The sequence below is a fragment of the Canis lupus genome, chromosome 9 (assembly GCF_011100685.1).
Source record: "Canis lupus familiaris isolate Mischka breed German Shepherd chromosome 9, alternate assembly UU_Cfam_GSD_1.0, whole genome shotgun sequence".
NCBI lineage: Eukaryota > Metazoa > Chordata > Mammalia > Carnivora > Canidae > Canis > Canis lupus.
Genome location: NC_049230.1, coordinates 52,642,516 through 52,661,465, shown reverse-complemented (window position 1 = coordinate 52,661,465; position 18,950 = coordinate 52,642,516). Strand labels below are relative to the sequence as shown.

At 53.3% G+C, this 18,950-nt stretch overlaps 1 protein-coding gene, 2 long non-coding RNA genes and 1 pseudogene across 16 annotated transcripts in view; 2 read left to right on the top strand and 2 right to left on the bottom strand.

The window, feature by feature from the left end:
- Positions 1–233: 233 nt before the first annotated feature.
- RAPGEF1 (Rap guanine nucleotide exchange factor 1) overlaps positions 234–18,950 on the bottom strand; it is a 138,654-nt gene continuing 119,937 nt past the window's right edge. For all 14 annotated transcript variants that reach the window (XM_038548963.1, XM_038548966.1, XM_038548964.1 and 11 more), the window contains 12 exons: positions 16,248–16,359; positions 14,491–14,566; positions 12,883–12,967; positions 10,988–11,080; positions 9,940–10,125; positions 8,942–9,026; positions 8,707–8,801; positions 7,427–7,505; positions 7,031–7,132; positions 5,760–5,857; positions 4,752–4,880; positions 234–4,381 (listed from right to left, as the gene is read on the bottom strand). In XM_038548963.1, the coding sequence (XP_038404891.1) occupies positions 4,231–4,381; positions 4,752–4,880; positions 5,760–5,857; positions 7,031–7,132; positions 7,427–7,505; positions 8,707–8,801; positions 8,942–9,026; positions 9,940–10,125; positions 10,988–11,080; positions 12,883–12,967; positions 14,491–14,566; positions 16,248–16,359 (1,291 nt within the window). In that variant the 3' untranslated portion in view covers positions 234–4,230. The remainder of the gene's footprint in view (positions 4,382–4,751; positions 4,881–5,759; positions 5,858–7,030; positions 7,133–7,426; positions 7,506–8,706; positions 8,802–8,941; positions 9,027–9,939; positions 10,126–10,987; positions 11,081–12,882; positions 12,968–14,490; positions 14,567–16,247; positions 16,360–18,950) is intronic.
- Positions 3,699–7,210, top strand: LOC119873354. The gene is made up of 3 exons (XR_005364884.1): positions 3,699–4,856; positions 5,097–5,130; positions 6,977–7,210. It is a non-coding gene; the product is annotated as an uncharacterized LOC119873354 (long non-coding RNA).
- LOC119873529 lies at positions 9,601–9,684 on the bottom strand (annotated as a pseudogene).
- On the top strand, positions 9,725–18,377 carry LOC111097484. Its single transcript, XR_005364885.1, has 4 exons — positions 9,725–10,666; positions 10,824–12,715; positions 14,712–14,902; positions 17,856–18,377. It is a non-coding gene; the product is annotated as an uncharacterized LOC111097484 (long non-coding RNA).

Sequence of the window (18,950 nt, the reverse complement as noted above, 5' to 3'; positions counted from 1 at the left end):
GAGTATTTCAACATTAAGTATAACATCTGCATAGGATTTTGTAAAGTAACTTTTATCAGGTTAAGGAAGTTCTTAATTTCTATCTAAGAGTTTTAAACAAAAATTAGGGTGTTGCATTTCTAACAAAGACCTGACTACTGAGGTGATTTTATGGTGTTGTTCCTTTGTTAATATGGTACATTCAGGAGCAGCTAGGCCATGTGAAAATTTATAAACCGTCAAGTCTCAGTAGGTTAGTTAGCACAAGTTCATTTTTTATTCATGTAAAGTCTAGTATGGGGCAGTTGGGGTGGTCTCAGTCTGGTTTCTCTCCACTTGGAACTCTGCCACTTCAACATCTGGAATCTAAGTGTGTCACGGTGGGGAAAGAGTGAGCAGAAGGGTGGCACACATGCTGAGTTCCCAGCCCCAGTGACATGTATGTGGCCCCTCAGACCTCATGGACCTGCCTGCAGGGGGGCTGGGAAGCAGAGTCTCTCCGGTGCCCAGGAAGGAGAGGTGCACCAGATGGCGGCACCCGAATAAGGTGTCTAGTACATTCACCAGCATACTGATAGTCCATCCTTGCATTTGAGGGTAAACCCAGCTTGTTTAGGGAGTACTGATTTTTATACACTGCTGGTTTGAGGTTGCTAAGATTATTTTAGAAGTTTTACACAAATATTTGCCTACAATTTTCCTTACTCTTATCTGGGTTTGATGTCAAGACTGTATTTCACTCCAGACGAGTCAAGAGGTGTTTCCTCTTCTGTTCTCAGGGGCAAGCATGTAAGACTAAAGCTACTTGTTTGGCATGAATTGCTGGTAAGCCTGTCTGGACTTGAAATGTCTAGGAGTGGATTTCAAATCAGACTTAATTTCTTTAATGTCAAGTACCTCCTCTCGGTAGCATTTAGCATGGCTGGAATAGTTCACTGGTGGGGATTTTCAGTTAAGAGGGCTGAATGACGTAAACTGGCCTACAGAATGCTAAGGACCCAGGATCTCTGTGTGTGTGGCGCGCGTGTAAATGATGACACTGGCAGAGGCCTGCCTGACCCTGTACCAGGGATTAACTCACTGAGCCGCCTCAGACCTATGAGGTAGAAGCTGTTGTTATCTCTCTCCTAGCCCCTGGAACACCAGGACGCAGAGAGGGGGCTGCTTACCTAAGGTCACTTCGCATATCAGCTGCAGAACCAGGACCAGAGCCCTTAGTAGCCTAGGGTGAAGGCCCTCCAGTATGTCCTGGCAAATGCAGGACCAGAATGACCCAAACCCTCCCTGACCAGGTTCCTAAATCATGTACCCCTAGTGAACAAAACAAATTGATGAATGGGTGATGGTTTAAATGAATGTGTAGGGTTTGCCTCTCACTCTGCTGGAGGGAATGGGGTGGGGGGTCATCACACCCGGAGAAGACTGACCCTGTACCACCCAATGGCTGAGATCTGAATGGGGTGGGGGGGGGGGTGGGGGCGAGAGAAGGGTCATTCACAGGTCACCTGAGCATCCTGAGTTTTGCTGGGTTAAGTATGCAGATTCCTAGTCCCCTCTGAAGGTGGCAGTGGAACCCAGGCATTTAGCCAGGGTGGGTGGTAGCAGCCATGCCCTGTGGTTCTGGTTGGCAAGCTCAGTTCAGATGTCTGTACCTGGCCTGTGACCTCCAGTCACCTGCAGGGAGCTGAGGGCCACACCAGGCTGGTTCTTGGTAGAGGCAGCTAGTAGAGGACTCAGCAGCTGATGGCCCTACCTCTCAGACACTGGGAGATGGGCAGGATGGCAAAAGGGGATGACACACAGGCTGGGATTAAGTCCATCGGCTCATCATGAGTGGAGGAGCCATAGCCCATATCAGACAGAGAAAAGATTAGAACCCATTGGGCTGTTTCCAAGCCTGTGCATGCTGCCTTGGGGTGGTATGGGGATGGAATCTTAGAGGTGTATCTTCAGACATGCTTTAGGGGCTTTGAAAAGTAGCTCTAAGTACCTCTGTGACCCCAAATGCCACCCTAGAAATGGATGCTAGGGGGCAGTAGAGGATTAGCGCAGTAATTGACTTACGGAGCACAAGACTGAGGAAGGAAAATTCTAGACAGGCTGGTGGCCTCTGTCCACCCTTCCCAAACTCCCCCAACAGTAGCACTCGGGTGTGGGAACTGGGATACACGACCTGCACCCTAAGTGTGCCAGAGCCCCGCCTGTTAGGGGGGGCAGCTCCGATTGTCACTTGGACGCAGCTTTCATTGGTGTTTATTTTCCTTTCATATAAAAGTTACAGGTTTGAAATGTCTGCAGGAAGATGCCACTATCAGCCAGGTTAGTGGGAATATATATATATTACAATGTAACACGGGGGAGGTGTGGGGGAAAGGGAGGTGCTTCTGAAAAGTTGGGTTCGTTCTGACCTGGCATGTGCCTGCCCTTTCCCTGGCTCCAGCCCCATCTGCAGGTAATACCCTGTCCTGATCCCCAAGACAGATGGATCACAGCCACACTGCAGTGCTGGCACAGGGTTGGGCAATCCCAGAACCTGGACGGTGTCCTAAGGAGGCGGAGGATGGGAAGCCTGTCAGCCAATAAGTTAAACACATACGGCCCCTGTGGTTCTCACCCAGAGGCCACCCTGACACACCAGCCCCTTGTTCCCTTACCCCCCCACCCCCCGGCACTGCCTCCTTCCACCTGGCAGGGCTCCCAGAGGAGAGGGGAGGGCAGGTAAAGGCCCCTCTACTCCTACATCCACCTGCTTACAGGTGTGTGAGGCAGAAACTCCACTTTAGTATTGGCGCCCCAGCAGCCCCCACACACAAAGCAGCATCCAGCAGAACTGGGTCAGGCGCGAGGCAAGACAGGACAAGACGGCAGTGAGGGGACTCAAAGTGGGCACCAAGCCGACCCCAGCACTGCTGAAGAACCTCGACCACACGCTTTAAATAAGAAAGTGACACATTCGGCCTGCTACAGCCAGATTGCTGCTGGAGGGGGCATCGCTGGCCTTTCACGGATCTTCTCCCCTCTATGTACAAGACCCCAAAACAAGAGTGAAGAAAGCCGCTCAAAACCTATGAAGGTCTCAGAGTGACATGGTTAAGAAGCTGGATCCTGGCATTTGTCCAGAAGTGAGCACTGTCACACAAACCAGGACCCATGGGGCAGGGGGTGGGCAGCAGCCTGGAGGGGACTTCCAGGCAAACCTGCCTCTGACTGTCCACCTTACCAGCGAGCATGGTTTCCAGTGAAGAGGATGGAGAGAGCAAGCCTGCCCTGGGGTAGGAGCCGTGGCCCCCTCCATAGCCACGTCGACCCTAGCCCCCTTGGGGACATCCCATCCTCCCCTGGGCAGAGCCCACAGCACTGGTGGAGAGGCCTGAGGAGCAGTTCCTGGCTCCAGCGGGATGGAGCAAGGTAGGAGGGGAGCCCATGGGGCAGGGGGACAGAAGCTGGAGTTTAAGGCACACAGGAAGTGATGGAGGAGGGGCCGCTGGCCTTCCCCAGGACAGAAGTGCCCCTCCACTCTCCAACATAACTCACCCAGGAGCTCTTGGCCCCAGCTCATAAACCGAAGTCCTCCCTTGCTCCATCTTCTTCCCAGCTCCCCAGAGCGACAGGTGGTCAGGGAGACGAAGGGACAGGGAGAGGGCAGTTTGGAGCACCGGCTCCAGGGCTACTGAAAGGCTACCGGCTGAACCTTTCTGGCCCCAACCAAAGCTCACACCATCTTGCATTTTAAAAAGCAGGGCAGGGCAGGGAAAGCTAATGGAGCCTCCCTGGGTCTTCTCTGCTTTCTGCCCACTCCACTGAAAGTCCCTTTCGTTCGAAGTCACCAGGAGTACAGCCCCCGCTGACCTTTTGAGGGTCTTCCACTCACTTGTCATTTCAACAGACCCAGGACCCTGGAACTTAAGAAGGGGTGAAGAGTCCCACCGTTCCATGGTCTGCTGACTGCCCTGTGCTGCTCCCAGGCAGAAGGGAGAGGGGAATACAGAAGTGAAAGCAGAAACCAAAACCAAAACCAAACCACGGGTTCACAAATCAGGAACAAGACCTGCCTGCTGGCTCCGCTGCGGGCCTGGCGTCCGCTCCCACGGAGGAGGGAAGCAGGAAGCTGCTGGGGCTCCTGCCCAGCACAGTGGAGGGTGGGCTGGGCCCTGGGGCCGGCACCCGTGCAGCCCACCCGGGGACAGGTCCAAAGTCCCTCCCGGTCTCAGAGCCTCTCTTGAGCGTTCTCCTCGCTCGTGGCACCTGCTTCTAGGTCTTCTCCTCTCGGTCTGTTTTTCTCCTTGTTATGTTCCTAGGTTTGATTTTCAGAGAGAGTTCCCACAGAGCCTCCTCCGCCAGGTGGTCACTGAAGTCATTGAAGAAGTTTATGATGTCATCGTTTCTTCGGATATCATAGTGCCTGGGGGGGGGCCTCCAGTCAGGGCCAGCAGGGGCCAGAAGCCTCCCCGAGGGGCCACGTGCATCATCCCAGCTACCGGAGCAGACCCTGGACAGTGGGGCTCCTCATAGGGGGAGGGCTTGCTGCAGCATTCTGGATGCCCTTCTACATGCTGCCCCAGGAAGACCCCATCTCGCAGGCCCATGTCCTGCAGGCTCCCAGTATGTAGTGTGCAGAGAACAGGCTAGGCTGGCCACCATCTCGGGGTGCAGACCCCATTCCTCTGCCATGCCCCCCTCACTCCTTCATCACCTCCCCTCTCTCTGCTTGGGGGCCAGGTGCTGAGGGCTCCGGTGTGGCCCAGCCCTGCCCCACAGGTGGCAATACTCACGCTTGTTGGAAGCACCGCATGCTGTCCAGAATGTTGAACTGTTGCCACCGTTTGGAAAAATTCACCTTCCCGTCAATATAGTCTGGGTTTCCCAGGTGAACAAAGGTGAGGTCCTGCAGGATAAGCCCCCTGGGAGGATGGAGAAGTCCAGTTACTGCTCCAGAAAGCACATCTGGCATCTGTTGGTCTCTTCCAGTGTGAACTCCTGACCTAGAAACTGTGGGTCCCTGGGAAAGCCAGCTCTGCTATGAGAGCCTTGTAAAATTAATAAATGAACAACAAAAAAAAAACAAAAAACCCCAAAACTTGGGAGGGAGGCATGGGGGGATCTTCTCTTTGTTACAGGTGCTTCTCACTAAAGAGGATGTGAAGCCATAGGGTGAGTGACGGGGCACAGATGACACACTCAGGAGCCCAGCTGTCTACCCTTGAGGGGGAAGCAGTAAGGGCAGAAAGGCAGGGGACTTAAAGGCAGCCCCCACTGGGCCACTGCAGAGTCTTCTACCCCTTTATGGAGATTCTCAATTATCTGCCAGCTTATTAAGGGCTCTGGTAACAGACCTGTGTAGTTTTGACCCTGTCCACTATTTCCTTGCTATGTGACTAAGGTTGTTTTCCCCAAACCCATTTCCTCCATTCCATGGCTCACACGTGGGGAAACACTCTCAGGGCTCCTGGGTGACTGGTGGTAGGGCCCTCAGCTCACTGTAAGGTACAGCCAAGCTGAGGACCCTTAGGGTTCGGGGCCAGGGAGGGGGGAGAGAAATCGCCCTCCTGGCGGAGGAGGGAAGGAAACAGATGTGGGACTGGGAGATGGGAGAGCAGGACCATTTTCACCGGACCCTTCCTTTCTGTTTAGAAGTAAAACACACTCCTCATTACACAGTTTAAAAATAGAACTGTCTAAGCTGGAAATCTACAAGGGAGGGTTTCTCTATCTACACACACGTCTCGCCCAGAACCCCCGGGGGGCTGGTCTATGTGGGCTGGAGTGGGGTCTCTACTTACAGGTATGGGATGCAGGGCGGCTCCACCTCGGACAGGGCGGCCCGGTAGGCGCGGAAGGAGGACGAGCTGTCGATCAGTGTACAGTACTCGGCCAGGCCCTGGGCAGCAGGGACAATGTGTGAGGGCCGGGATGGTGCTGGGGCACCAGTTCCAGCCTCCTCACTGACCAAGCCCTCACCCAGCACCCCAGAGATAGCCCTGGGCCCTGCCTGAGAGACCACGCCTTCTATGGAGAAACGGCCCCCAGGACTGCTTGTGCGTGCTGCAGAACCACAGCTCTGAGCACCTCATGCCCACCGTGGGTACCGGGGCTGGAGCTTGGCCTCCTGCAGGGTGCCAGCCTGGCTCCAAGTCTGCCTTGGCTCCCCATCACACTCAAGACATAGCTATCTAGGCATGGTAGGGGATCTCAGCGAGGTGCCACTGCTCCCTTCTGCATGCAATGTGGGGTTCTGGCCAGTCCCATTCTCTGTTTGCCCATCCCCGTTAGCTGCCTCTCACCCTGGTGTGTCATCTCCTCAGGACCTCCCCGGTGCTTCTGCGGCAGCCACAGTGAATGTCCCACACTTCTCCATACAACAGTCTTACAACTGTCCCTTCATGTCAGCCCTTGAGATAACACCTGGGTGGCCCAGCGGACACCCAACCCCCATGAGAGCTTTGCCTCTTTTCTCAAGGTACTTCTCCAGGCCACCCCAAGGCCCTCATGGTCCAGAGCGGGTCTCCCCCCCAGTGACATGGCCACGCCGGCGTCTGTCCTGCTGCTTGAGGGAGCCAGTCTATATATTCTTCTGTTGCCTCTGACAGGAATTCCCTTCCTTCCCAGGAAATACTTCCTGTGTGGGTCTTGGTGGATTGATGCTTCCTCAGGGGATCTCCCTGACCCTAGAATGGGCAGACCACCCCATCCTTTCCCCTTTGGCAGTTAGCCTAAAGAAATCATCTAACAGGTCTGGCCTGTTCAAAGCATGTCCCCAAGGACTAATGCAGCCCTTAGCCCAGAGCAGCCCCTGCAGAAGCATGGGTGCAAGGAAGGAAGGCACCAGTGAGCAGGGACCCAGGTACAGGCCTGAAGCCCAGGTGGGAGGACCCTATGAGTGGATGACCCCAGCACCAACCATGAAGTCCCTCCGGGCCCAGAGATGGGAGATGAGCTACAGCAACCAATGTGGGGGTGGCTGGCCACAGAGCAGAAATCTGAGTACCTTCCCCAACAGCTGGCTTGCCAGGGGCCAGGTGGGCCTCCCGCCTCCTCCCTCCCAGCCACTCACCTCCGAGGTCTGCTTCTGCCACTCTAGCCTGCGGATGGGAGCTGAGTCCAGTGCCGAGAGGATGGCCAGGTAGGAGTTAAAGTTGTTCAGCTTCCGTAAGTGCTACAGAGAGAGGTGAGGAGGCCGTGAGGTAGGCCTGGGGTCTCTGAGCAGGGCCTGAAGGAGCAGACTCTGGGGAGGGCATCCATGGTTTACCTTCATGATCTTTTTTTTTTTTTTAATATTTATTTATTCATGAGAGACCCAGAGAGAGAGAGAGAGAGAGAGAGAGAGGCAGAGACATAGGCAGAAGGAGAAGCAGGGAGCCCGAGGTGGGACTTGATCCCAGGACTCCAGGATCAGGGTCTGGGCTGAAAACAGGTGCTAAACTGCTGAGCCACCCAGGGATCCCCCTACCTTCATGATCTTGATGAACTTCAGTAGCAGTCGCTCCCTGTCCTGGGCTTTTTCTTGTAACATGATTATTGACCGGACCCTGCATGAACCAAAGGGGAAAAGATTGCTGAGTTGACCTAAGGGGTCCTGGTGGAGAGGGATGTGGATACCTGCACTGCATGCCCACGGCTTCCAGGTGCCAAGTACAGCCCTTGCCTCTGCTCTTGGGGAGCTCAAAGCAATCCCAGGGACAGGCCAAGAGGTCCCATGGCCTCAGGACTAGCTCAGGAGGTGAGTGAGCCTGTGGGTTAGGAAGCCATCTTGAGAACCAGAGCAGCAACTAAGAAGCCAGCCTTGCACGAGGACCTCACTGTGGGCTGGAGCCATTGCCAGTCCACTCAGAGGGAGTGCTGCTTCTGCTTTGTCTTTGGCTCCACTGAGGGGCACCTGCCCTTAGCACACCCCGAGGACCATGGCTCTGAGTGGGGGGGTGTGCCCAGCAGGGGGCTGGGTTGGAGGCTGGGCTAGGGCTGTGTGCAGTTTCCGTCTGCCCTACACGCCATTGTGTCCTATGGTAGCTTGCTACGGTCAAGCTCACTTGCTGAGGAGCAGAGCACTTCATGCAGTGGGGAGAAAAGCCAGCAAAGAGGGAGATGACCCAAGTTCCCTTCAACAAACAGTCCTTGAAGCATTTAAAAAATGTTAGACGTTAGTAGCAGTAGTGAACTGGGTGTAGGGTGGGGTTGGGCACAGTGTGGGGCTGTGTAGCTGCTATGCTCTGACTATCCTTGGTTCATGCTGAGAGACTGTGGGCACCTTTAAGTCCCATCTTGAAAAGCTAACTATTCTGTTTCATATTATAGTATAAACATGCCTTTAGGCTTCATTTTTCTTTAAGGATTCAGGCCTAATTAAAGTATTAACAGAATGTACTCTTTTAGGCAGAGAGCAGGTGATGTTCAGCCCTGAGGCTGCCTGGTGTGTGGGGGAGCTGTGATCAGTGCAGGATGGCACAGTCAACACCCCTGCCTCTGCTGCCATCTATGGCAGACACTACTAATCGATCCTGGCACTCCTCCTGGTCTCAGACTCCTCAACTAGCCCTCTAGGCGGCAGCCCGTCCAGCGTGTTCTCTGCTGCCTGCAGTTCCCAAGTAATGCCCAGGGCCCTGGAAGGAGCTGGGAGGAATGAAAATGGCATCTCCCCTTTGCCACCGGAGTGCTCTGTGAAGGAGAGCATGGGAACCCAGCCAGATGTGCTACGATAGAGAACTGGGGCTTTGCACAGCCACTCCTTCTTACCAGTACGACATGTTGTTGAAGTGCTCCGTGAACTGGGTCAAGTTGGGGCTTTTCTCCTCATTCTGTTCTTTTGCCCAAAGCAAAACCTCAGGAATCTGAAAAAGGAAATAGATTGGATGGAGCTGGGGCCCTCTGGCTGCCCTGCGATGGGCAGTTTCTCCTCCTTAGGGAAAAGAAGCAGCTGTTCACCAGGGGCAAAGGACAGCCTTCTCCCGAGCCCCACTTAATGCCATACCTCTATTTTATAAAAGAGCTCAGCATCCAGCAGTGTCAGCTGCTCGGCTATTTCATGGCTGTGAAAGTCATGCAAAGTCCCTGGCCTGGAAGACAGAGGAATGAGATGAGCAGTCGGGACAGGGACGGCAGGAGCTGGCTGACTGCCTTTCTGCAGCCTCAGAAGCTGGCGCCAGAGGGAGCAGCTGCCCCAAGCCTTGCTTCACAGCAGGAGGATGGCAGCTTCAGAGCTGATCAATGGCAGGGCAGGACGAGACCACACTCCTGCTGGTGACCATGGTACCTCTGCTGGGTGGGTCCTGTGGCTCCCATGGACAACTGTGCTGCCAGAGAATGCAGCCTGACCCCACTGCCGGGGCCCAGTGGCAATAGAGATGGTACCACAGAGATGAAGGCTCAAACACTCGATGACAAGCAAGTGATGTGTCAGCATGTGTGGCTAGAGGACTAGCAACAGACTAGAGCCCATATACAGGTTCTTAGGAATGCTCAGGATGGCATGGGGGGCTGGCCAAGAATTCACAGCTGCCATGTTAGTGCTGGGAAGACAAGAGCTGACCACAGCCCAGAATGTATTTGCCTGTCTCAGTAAGTGACCCCCTCCACCAACCCCTGGCCTTGCCTCCTCACTTCCTGGTAAAAAGTGTTTTTTGTTTTTTTGTTTTTTTTTTTTTTAAATTCAATTAGCAATAATTGAGCCTCAGATAAACCTCATTGGCTTCAATACTGCCACTGTGCAAAGCTTTATTTATTTATTTATTTATTTATTTATTTATTTATTTATTTATTTATTATCACACATCATGACCCTGGAGAAGAGGCCCAGCCCCTGGGGAACTCATTGGGCTGTCCATAAGACACCTCATTGTAGAGCCTGGCGGGACCAGGACTGGGGAGGGACACTAGGGGAAACGGAGTGGAGAGGTAGCTACCAGGCACAACTCCTGCCAGGGGTGGGCTGGAGAAGCCACAGGGTGGGGGGGGCAGCTGGTGGCTCACCTGGCAGCTACCCCCCTGGCTGCCAGGGGCTGGTCGGAGTTGGCACACCTGAGCAGCTTCTTCTGGTCCACCTTGTCCAGGATGTTCTTCCGGAGCACGCGGGCCAGGCTGAGCTCCCCGTTGCACACCAAGCGAAAGACCAGTTCCATGAGCAGCTTCAAGATCTCTTCTGTCAACTCCACTAGGCTAGAGGAGCAAGGGCCACACAGTGAGGGCCAGGGACACAGCACAGGAAGAGGACTGCCGCCACTGGGCCCAGAATCCACCTTAGAATACCCGAGGGTCACATGGCAGGGACCAGCAGGGCTAGGAGACCTCTTAAAGGAAGAGAGCAAGAAAAGGTGTCTGGACGGCTGCCTGTATCCTTGGAAGCTCCGGGAGTAGTCCCACTAGTGACACGTAACTGCCGTGCTCTCAGCAAGTGCTCACTGGCACTGGACAAGCACCAGGGCACACCTTAGGGCCTGGGCTACCAAGACAACCCCATTCAAATCCTGCCCCGGGGGAAGCCCCTGGCCCCTTTGACCAGCTGCCCGCAGGACCCTCCTGACTTCCCTCCGCACAAGGCTTTCTGTAAATGCCGGTCTCACAGCTGTGCCTTCCGGGGCTGAGGCCGGCCTCCCCTCAGAAGGGAAATGCCTTGAAGGAGGGGGCCTGTGGTTTCCTTCATCCTGGCTCTCCAGACCTAGGAGAGGGACTGGCTGGATGCGCACTTGTTAAGTGAATGGTAATAGTGGGTGCTGAGTCAGGGCCGGGGGGCTGGGTGAACGGAGCTGAGGAGAGCAGGAGGGGGCTGCCATGGCTACTGGTGTGTGAGGGATGGCCTCCACGAGGAGACCGGCATGGCTCGTGGCTGGATCATTCTCTCCAATGGTCTTGTTCAGGTGGGCAGGAGCAAGCTGGATCCAGAGCTGCAGGGATCTCTGCGGATACCCGGCCCAGGAGAAGCAGATGGAATGAGCCAGGATGCCCCAATCTCAGCAGGGAAGCCTGCAGCCCCAGTGGGGTGCCTGAGGCCCCCTGCCACCTCGTGGGCAGAAGCACTCACCAGAGCTCATCCACCACTCGCACCAGCACGAAGAACGTGTTCTTGCTGACGCGCTTCTTGAAGGTGTCAGCGAAGGGAGAGAACTTCTCGTACGTGAAGCGTAGGTTAGGGAAAGCTATTCTCATGTGGGCAGGGATGGGGTGATGGGAGGGGAGGGCGACCTTCTCCCCACTGCCAGTTACCGGGTGCTCGTGATGTGCAGAAGCCCTGGGAGTGAGACACCCTCCCCCGCAGCCATGCCTGCAGGACCACTTCCCCTGTGCCCCAAGGCCCTGCCTTTCTGTCAGTTCCCACCAAAGCTTCCTGTGGGACTTACTGAAATGCCACAGGCTGCCTGGCTGAGGCTCAGGTGGAAAAAGGTGGTTAAAAACCACATGCCCTAAAGCCCCTGGTCTCTGGGGGAGGTGCTTCCGGCACTCTTGCCGTAAGTTCCCTCCCAGAGTCTCTGGGTGGCTTCAGATGCCCCCACCCCTCAGCAGCCACACACCTGGCCACCTCCAGCTCTTCTCCAAGGTCGTGGTCTCTGCCCAGAGGGCATAGATTCTTGCCATCCTCTTGTGATCACCATTGACTCTCCAGACCCTGCTCTGGTTTGTCCTTCCTGCTCTCCAGGGATCTCTGGGTGCTCATGAAGGACCCTCACACCAAGGACTGTCCCCAGAGCCTGCTGCAGAGAGTGGATGCTGGGAACTTGAGCTCAGGAGTGTGTGCTGTGCGCACAGGGTGGCCACTCTCCCACCAAACTGCTGGTCACTTACTCTCTCTGAGCCTGTTTCCTGGATCATGAAATAGGCAGTAATATAAAGGCATATATAACATGGTAATGAGATATCAAGTGGTTTTATAGCTGAGTGAGCCTTCATGTGCACGGGCTTTGCATCATGCACATGAGAGTTACTATCACCTGCAGAGCCAGGCCTGTGAGCAGCTGAACATGTGATGTGAGGCTGTAGGGAATGTGTCTTTGCAGTGGGGACTGTCCACTTCAATTCTGAGGGACGAGGTTCTCTAGGGCTGGGGCATGGGGACAGTGAAAGGAGCGACAGAGGGTCAGAGGATGCAAGAGGCCGAGCCTCAGGGCACACAGAAAAGGGAGACAGCCTGGAGGACTCAGACTTCCTGCCCCAGGTACAACAGCTGTCCAGTAGATGGCAGTTACGGGCTGTAATGGAGGAGGTGGCCTGGAACAGGGGGCCAGGGGCTGGCCCACTGTTTAGAGCAGCTGCTCAGGTTAGCCTCCACAGGAGGGGCAAGTTTGAGAGGAAGTCCATGACAGTGGGTCCTAGGGCCTGGGGTCTTCCTTAACTGCTACTGCACAGAGTCATCCTTGAAAGGGTGAGCCTGTGGGGCTGTACAGTTTAAGGGTAGGAGCAAATTGGGTCTGGATGTGGTCTTTTTGTCCACTGCTGCATCTGCCACCAGGCGGAGTGGCTATGGCCTTCCCTGAGGCTGTTGAGTCTTGACTCCCTTAAGCCCCACACACTTGGGACTCATCACCTCGATGGCCTGGGGTTCAGCTAGCAAGCTACAGATGCTGGTGACCTGGGTCTCTGCCGGGGTCTTTGTGTTCCCTCCATCTTGGGATGTGTCGATTCTTTCTACCTCCTTCTCAGGACTCCTAAGTGACCACAACTGCTGTCAGACAGCACACCCATGATCCAGCACTTCATGTCATCTCACTCAGCCCTTAGACAAGGAACGAGGCTCGAAGATAAAGCCTGGCCTGAGGTAACAAAGCTGGGGCACAATGGAGCAGGGCTGAGCACCAACCATAGCCTCCTAGTTCCCTGTGTGAGCGTGCACAAAAGGCCCTCTCTCCTGGCTGGCTCCCAACGCTCTGTGCCGTGAGAGGTGTGAGGTGTGGGGCCAGGGTTGGGGGCCACAGGAAAGGATATCTGTACTGCAGCTTCTTGATGAGCTCCTCTGGGGTGATGAATGTCCTGTAGGTGGTCAAGAAGGCCTCACAGTACAACACCAAATCTGGAGTCAAGAACAACTGATTAGTGATGCCTGCCTCACACATTTGCCATCCTTGACCACATGTCAAGAGCTGCTTGTCTGTCCTAAGACTCTGATGATTCAGAATCTTAATCATGGGCACAGAGAAAATAATTCAAACTCCTCAGCAGAATTTTGAAGCTAAATTATAGGTAATACTTTAGATGGCAGGGCCCAGGAACAAAAACCCTGGGAACTTCCATATATTAAGAGATCTAGGCTAAGGCTGGAGGGGCAGAGCTCGGCATGCTGTTGGCACACACAAGTGGGCACTCAGGTGCCATGGAAGGGTGGGGCCAGCTGGGAGTCTTCAGCTGGTGGCAGTGCCTCCTTTCCTGGGCACTGCTGGCCAATGAGAAGGCTCTTGACTGCCCTGCCCATGGGGTTCCTTCTGGCCCGGTGGGAGCAGCAGAGCTTGCTGCTCAAAGCTGAGGACAGGAGCCAGCTCCCACTTCAGCCCTTTGGATAAAATTGAAACTGTCCCTCTTGTCCAGCTGAGGCTAGTGCCCAGGCAGGTGTGGAGGATGGTCTGCTGCAGAAAAGCACAATGACTGTTTCCTGACTAGGCCCGTGTGGCACACTGCCTCATGTCAGCTTTGTGCACCTCCCTGACCACTGGGGACCTCTTCAAACAGCTGGTCTATTTTTCAAATTCTCTGCAATGTGACCATTTCTGTACTATTTTCATAATTTAACATATTTTGGGAAATCTGCTGTAAAAAGAGGGAAATGGTCATATATAAAAATAAAATTGGTGGGTTAGGGTTTCAGGATTGGGATGTTTTAATTCTTTACATAACTGGCTTTAATACTGTTGTCACATCGCCTTTCAGTAACTTTCAAAGATATAGAAAGAAAAGGAGTGAAGGGGGGGGCCAAGTGTGGGCCCTGCAGCGCCCTTTCCCCTTCCTGACAGAGGTCAAAGTCACGGCATCTTCTTTCCCTCTCCCTGCCGGAACAAGATGTGGAATGACTGTTCTTTTGCTGGCACAGAGTCCACCCAACAGTAGATCCCCTGCTTTTCTAGCCATTTCAATGGATCAGTATGCTGAATGGGGTGGCCTTGTGCTGAGGGTCAGAACCCCATCCTATGACAGTGCCACCCCTGCTTTAAGACTAAGGCTTCTGGACAGAACACATGCCAGGGTCTCCTTGTGGAGGCCATGAGTGAAATCCTGTCTAGTATCTGGAATAACATAATGCGTCAAACATCAGGAAAAGTAGAAACAGCTACCTATGTGTTCTCATAATGTTAATATTGTTGGCCAAGCTCTGCACTTGAAACTCACCCTCTGCTGGCCCTGAGGGTCCTTGGGGTCATCATTACCCTTCACCCATGGAGGACTCACACTGAGAGGGCTGGTTTCATCCCCAGGGTGGGCTCTCTGTACAGTTCTGGAGTACCAGGCCCAGGTTCTGATCCCCAGGGCTGGCAGGGCTGTGGGGCCAGCCCACCCTGAGAGCTGTGACAGAGACCAGGGTCACTGCATAGAGCGCTGCCGCACCTTTCCTGTCTGTCTCAGTAGCGTGCACCAGTAGGATATCTCCAGACCCTCCACGGACGTCTGGCCCATCATCACCCTGCAACAACAAAGCAAAGGAGGGCATGCAGCAGAATTTGGCCGTGAGACAGTCAAATCAGGAAGTCCTAGGCAGGGATGAGATGATCAAATCGCTGCCCTGTGGAGACCCCAGGTCCTGTTTCCTTCTGCTCTTCCTCACCCAGGAGGAGTGTGGCTGAGTGCAGAGGTGTGACCATCCAGCCCGCCCACCACTCCGTGTTCAGCAGACAAGACACCAGAACTCTTCTGAGAGCTGCCCACACACCAGGGCATGTTGCACTGGGTCACAGTCAAGTTGAGGGACAATGACACCATTAAATCTCTCTCTCTCTTCACCAACCCAGGGGGCAGAGAGGTGAGGACGGAAGTTCTTGTGCTGGGTACGGTGGAATCCCACAGGGAGGCAGGCATGACTGCCACCAGCCATTCCTAAGAAGACTGTAGAGGTCGCAGGCCTATTTCCAAGTGCACTCATGTTCCTAAAACTGCAGCAAGCCGCCCTAAATTTCTATCTGTTTCCCCAGGTGGAAGAAGTCACTTGTCAAAATGTCACAAATTCTGCCACAGGGAGGCCTTAGAGGAGTGTAAAGCGTCACAAACACGTTTAACGTTGCCTACATAATACTGGCTGCCCTCTGCCAATTAAGGAATAAGTTTTACTTTCATGTGGGCAGAGAGGCTTTAACTCATAAACCTGCCCAGAGTCAGAGAGAGCTGTCGGCAGAGCCAGGAATGGGAGCCCAGGCAGCACAGCCTAGGCCTGCCTGAGAGCCCCACACCCCCTGCCTCTGATCCTGAAGGAAATAAACCCTGCAAGCCCCCATGGGTTCACGGCCCTTAATTTTGGAGGTGTACCTGCCTCTCTAGGCATCTCTAGGGCATCATTGTTTTCACCCTTAGATTCCAAAGTCCTAAAATGTCTTGGATTTCCAGCTAAGGGTGAAGGCAGCTATGCCCATGACCCAATTTTTCAGAAGGAATTCCTGGTTAAGGGTCATGAAACATCACTTCTCTCTGCAGAGAAGCCGGCTGCCTCAGTGCCCCTACCAGGCTTGTTCCGCTCGGCACAGCCCAGCATTGCGCATGCTTGTCTGTGCATCTGTGTGTGTGCGTGCTGCCCTGAGGCTGGAGTCCAGAAACACAGTCACTTCCCTAGGAGTGGCTCAAGGCTATCACATGAAGATGTTCCTCTGTGTTTCCAGAATTGTCACAAGGCCCTCCTGACAAGGCACAGGGCAGAGGTGGCTGCAGTGGCCAGGCCTGGGATTTCTTAATCAGCCTGTGCCTCCCACTGAAATTGCAGTGGGTTATTCTGTCAATAATAATGTGAAACAGCTTATGCGAATGAGCTCTGTGCTGAGCACACTACACAGGGTTCACTGTTACAATCTCCTCCAGAGTCCTGTCGTCTGGGGTTTAGAGATGTTAGGTGACTTGCCCGAGATTACTCTCTAAAAGTGTCAGGGAAAGGGACAGTACACTTTTTCCAAAAGTCCATCTATTTGCCCAGTATCCTCGAGCACCCCCAGTGGCCCAAGCATGGGGCCAGGATAAATGCTGTGTGCAAAGCCCACAAAGTGTGGGGTGGCCACCTGAGGTAGTGGTGCCACTTGGGTCCTATCTGAGATACCTCAAGGTTATACTCTCCTCAAAGCCCCCTCACCCTCTTTATGGACAGACTGCACAAGGCCTGTACTCACCTCCTGCTTGAGTGTCAGCCTTGCCATAATTTCATTGTGGTCAATGAGGGACAGCTCATCCACTTCCTCCTCCAACCGAGCCAACTCTGAACCATCTGGTGACCTTGAGGCCCTAGAGAGAAGTAGTTTGTGTCACGAGTGTCCAACAGGCCCCAGGGTCTGGGACACCAGGGGGCTGAGATAGTACAGCCCTCTGCATGAGGGCTACTGAGGTACAATCACTTCTGAGCAAGTCCTCACAGAACTGCAGCTACAATGTGAAGCTCATGCCACTTCCCACCCTCCAGCACAGGGGGCCGGAAGCTAGGATGCAGACTGGATTTCCAGCACTGCTACTGATGAGCTGTGTGACCTTGGGACACTTCTGCTCTCTGTGGATGCTCTGTCTGTAAACGGAAGGGATGGAGATTGGTGGCTCAGTTGGCTAGGCATCTGACACTTGGTCTCAGTTTAGTTCCTGATCTCAGGGTTATGAGTTCAAGTTCTGCCACTGGGCTCCATGGTGGAGCCTACTTTGTTAAAAAAGAAAGAAAAAAGAAAAAGAAAAGGAGGCCAAGAAGGTTCCATTGAGCTATTTAAATAAGTGATGGTATTAGTCACTCTATGCACAGTCGGCACCCAAGGACAGGACAGCAAAAGGGCAAGTGGGTTGGGAGAGAGTTCGCATGGCTATTAATACCATTCCTCAAGTCTTTTCTAAGGGCCACCTTTCTGTGGCACTGAGAAGCAGGAACCAGGCAGACTGGCCCTTGTCCTTGGGGTGCTGGGTTGAGCAGGAGAGAGTGACATTAAAAGGAGCAGAAAGACCCAGCCAGTCTGAAGGGCAGCAGGCCCCTGCGGCAGGATGGACAAGCTGAGACCCATAGCCCTGAGCAAGAGTTTGCTAATGAAGGGGGAGAGGAGAGAACTGCCATCAGAGGGGGAATGCAGGGTGGTGAGGGGCATTCCGGGCACAGACAGATCCTGGGTCTATAGGCACCTTGCTTCCCCCCAGCATTTTCTTCCTTATTCCCGTTTCATTCTGATGTTTTTCACCAGGGATCCTGTGAGGCACAAAGACTGGCCTTCTGGTCACAGGCCACACTTTAACCCTAGGTATCTGAGACATAAAAATTTGTGTTTTCAGCAAGACGAGGATGGCCCAGAGCAAAACCACACACAGTCCTGGGAAGAATCATCTGCTATGTGTCCCTTCGGTGTCCAGTCTGCGAACTGGCCTTCGTGGAGGGAGGACAACATTTTTGTAATTGTTTCTAAGCTGTCAATGTGCTTACTCTTCTGCTTTTTCTCACGAGGGCCATCTGCAACTCTGAAAAATGGAGTCCTTGGGTTCAAAGCAGCTGGAGGCAGAACCTGTGAGCTCCTGTTGCCTGGCACAGACACTGTTTGCTACTAGGTGTTAAACTACAACACCCACCATCTCTTAATAGCTGGGGAGATCTTAGCTTGGGCAGACAGATCACGCAGATGCTAGGTAGGGGGACAGCACCAAAGAGTGGCCACGGGCTGGGCGGACAGCTCTTCTCAGCAGGCCCCTATAGGCTTTCCATGGTTTCTCCTGCCTCTTGCTATTTTATTTTTACTACCTCTTCCACAATTTATGCTTAGGTTTAACAAGTGGGAACTGCCTAGCTCTGTGCCCAGAACCCCAGAGGTAGCTGAACCTTGGCCTAGAGAGGGAAGAAAAGCTTGAACTTGCAGAACATCTCACTAAGAAGATGATGCCAAAATGAAGCTGCTGATGGCAGAGCGGATCTGCAGGTCCTGCACGTGGAGAAATTTACTACATATTTCTAAACCTGGTTAGGTTTGACTGGTGCCAATACTCAAAAACGTTAAAAAGAGTTAAAAAGATACAGTTAAATGTGCTGACTCCTGACTGATCTGGGTTCCCAAAAAATAAGCTACACACGTTAACTTGAGGGAGAAGTGGGGAAGTGGAGGATGATTTGCATATCAGATGATATGAGGGAATTATTATAAATTTCCTTAGGTATGATAATGGTATTGTAATCCAGTAGGCTTTTAAAATATTTTTGGAGGGCAGTCCCAGTGGCGCAGAGGTTTAGCGCCACCTGCAGCCCAGGGCGTGATCCTGGAGACTCTGGATTGAGTCCCATGTCAGGCTCTCTGTATGATGCCTGCTTCTCCCTCTGCCTGTGTCTCTGCCTCTTTCTCTCTCTGTCTCTATGAATAAATAAATAAAATCTTAAAAAAATAAAAAAAAAAATAAAAATAAATAAAAATAAATATTTTTGGAGAGGGTACCTGGGTGGCTTAGTCAGTTAAGTGTTCAACTCTTTTTTTTTTTTTTTAGATTTTTATTTATTTATTTGAGGGAGAGAGAGTGTGAGGGAGAGAGCACAAGCAGGGGGAGAGGCAGGAGAAGCAGACTCCCCGCTGAGCAGGGAACCCCGGGATCACAACCTGAGCCAAAGGTAGACACTTAACCAACTGAGCCATCCAGGTGCCCCTAAGCGTCTGACTCTTGATTTTGGCTCAGGTCATGATCTCTGGGTTGTGAGATTGAGCCCCATGTCAGACTCTGTCCTGGGTGGTGAATCTGCTTGTGATTTTTCTCTCCCTTTGCTCCCCATCCCCCCACCACATGCACACGCTCTGTCTCTCAAATAAATTTTCCCCCCAAGATTTCATTTATTTGAGACAGACCAAGTACAGGTGAAAGCATGAATTGGGGCGGGG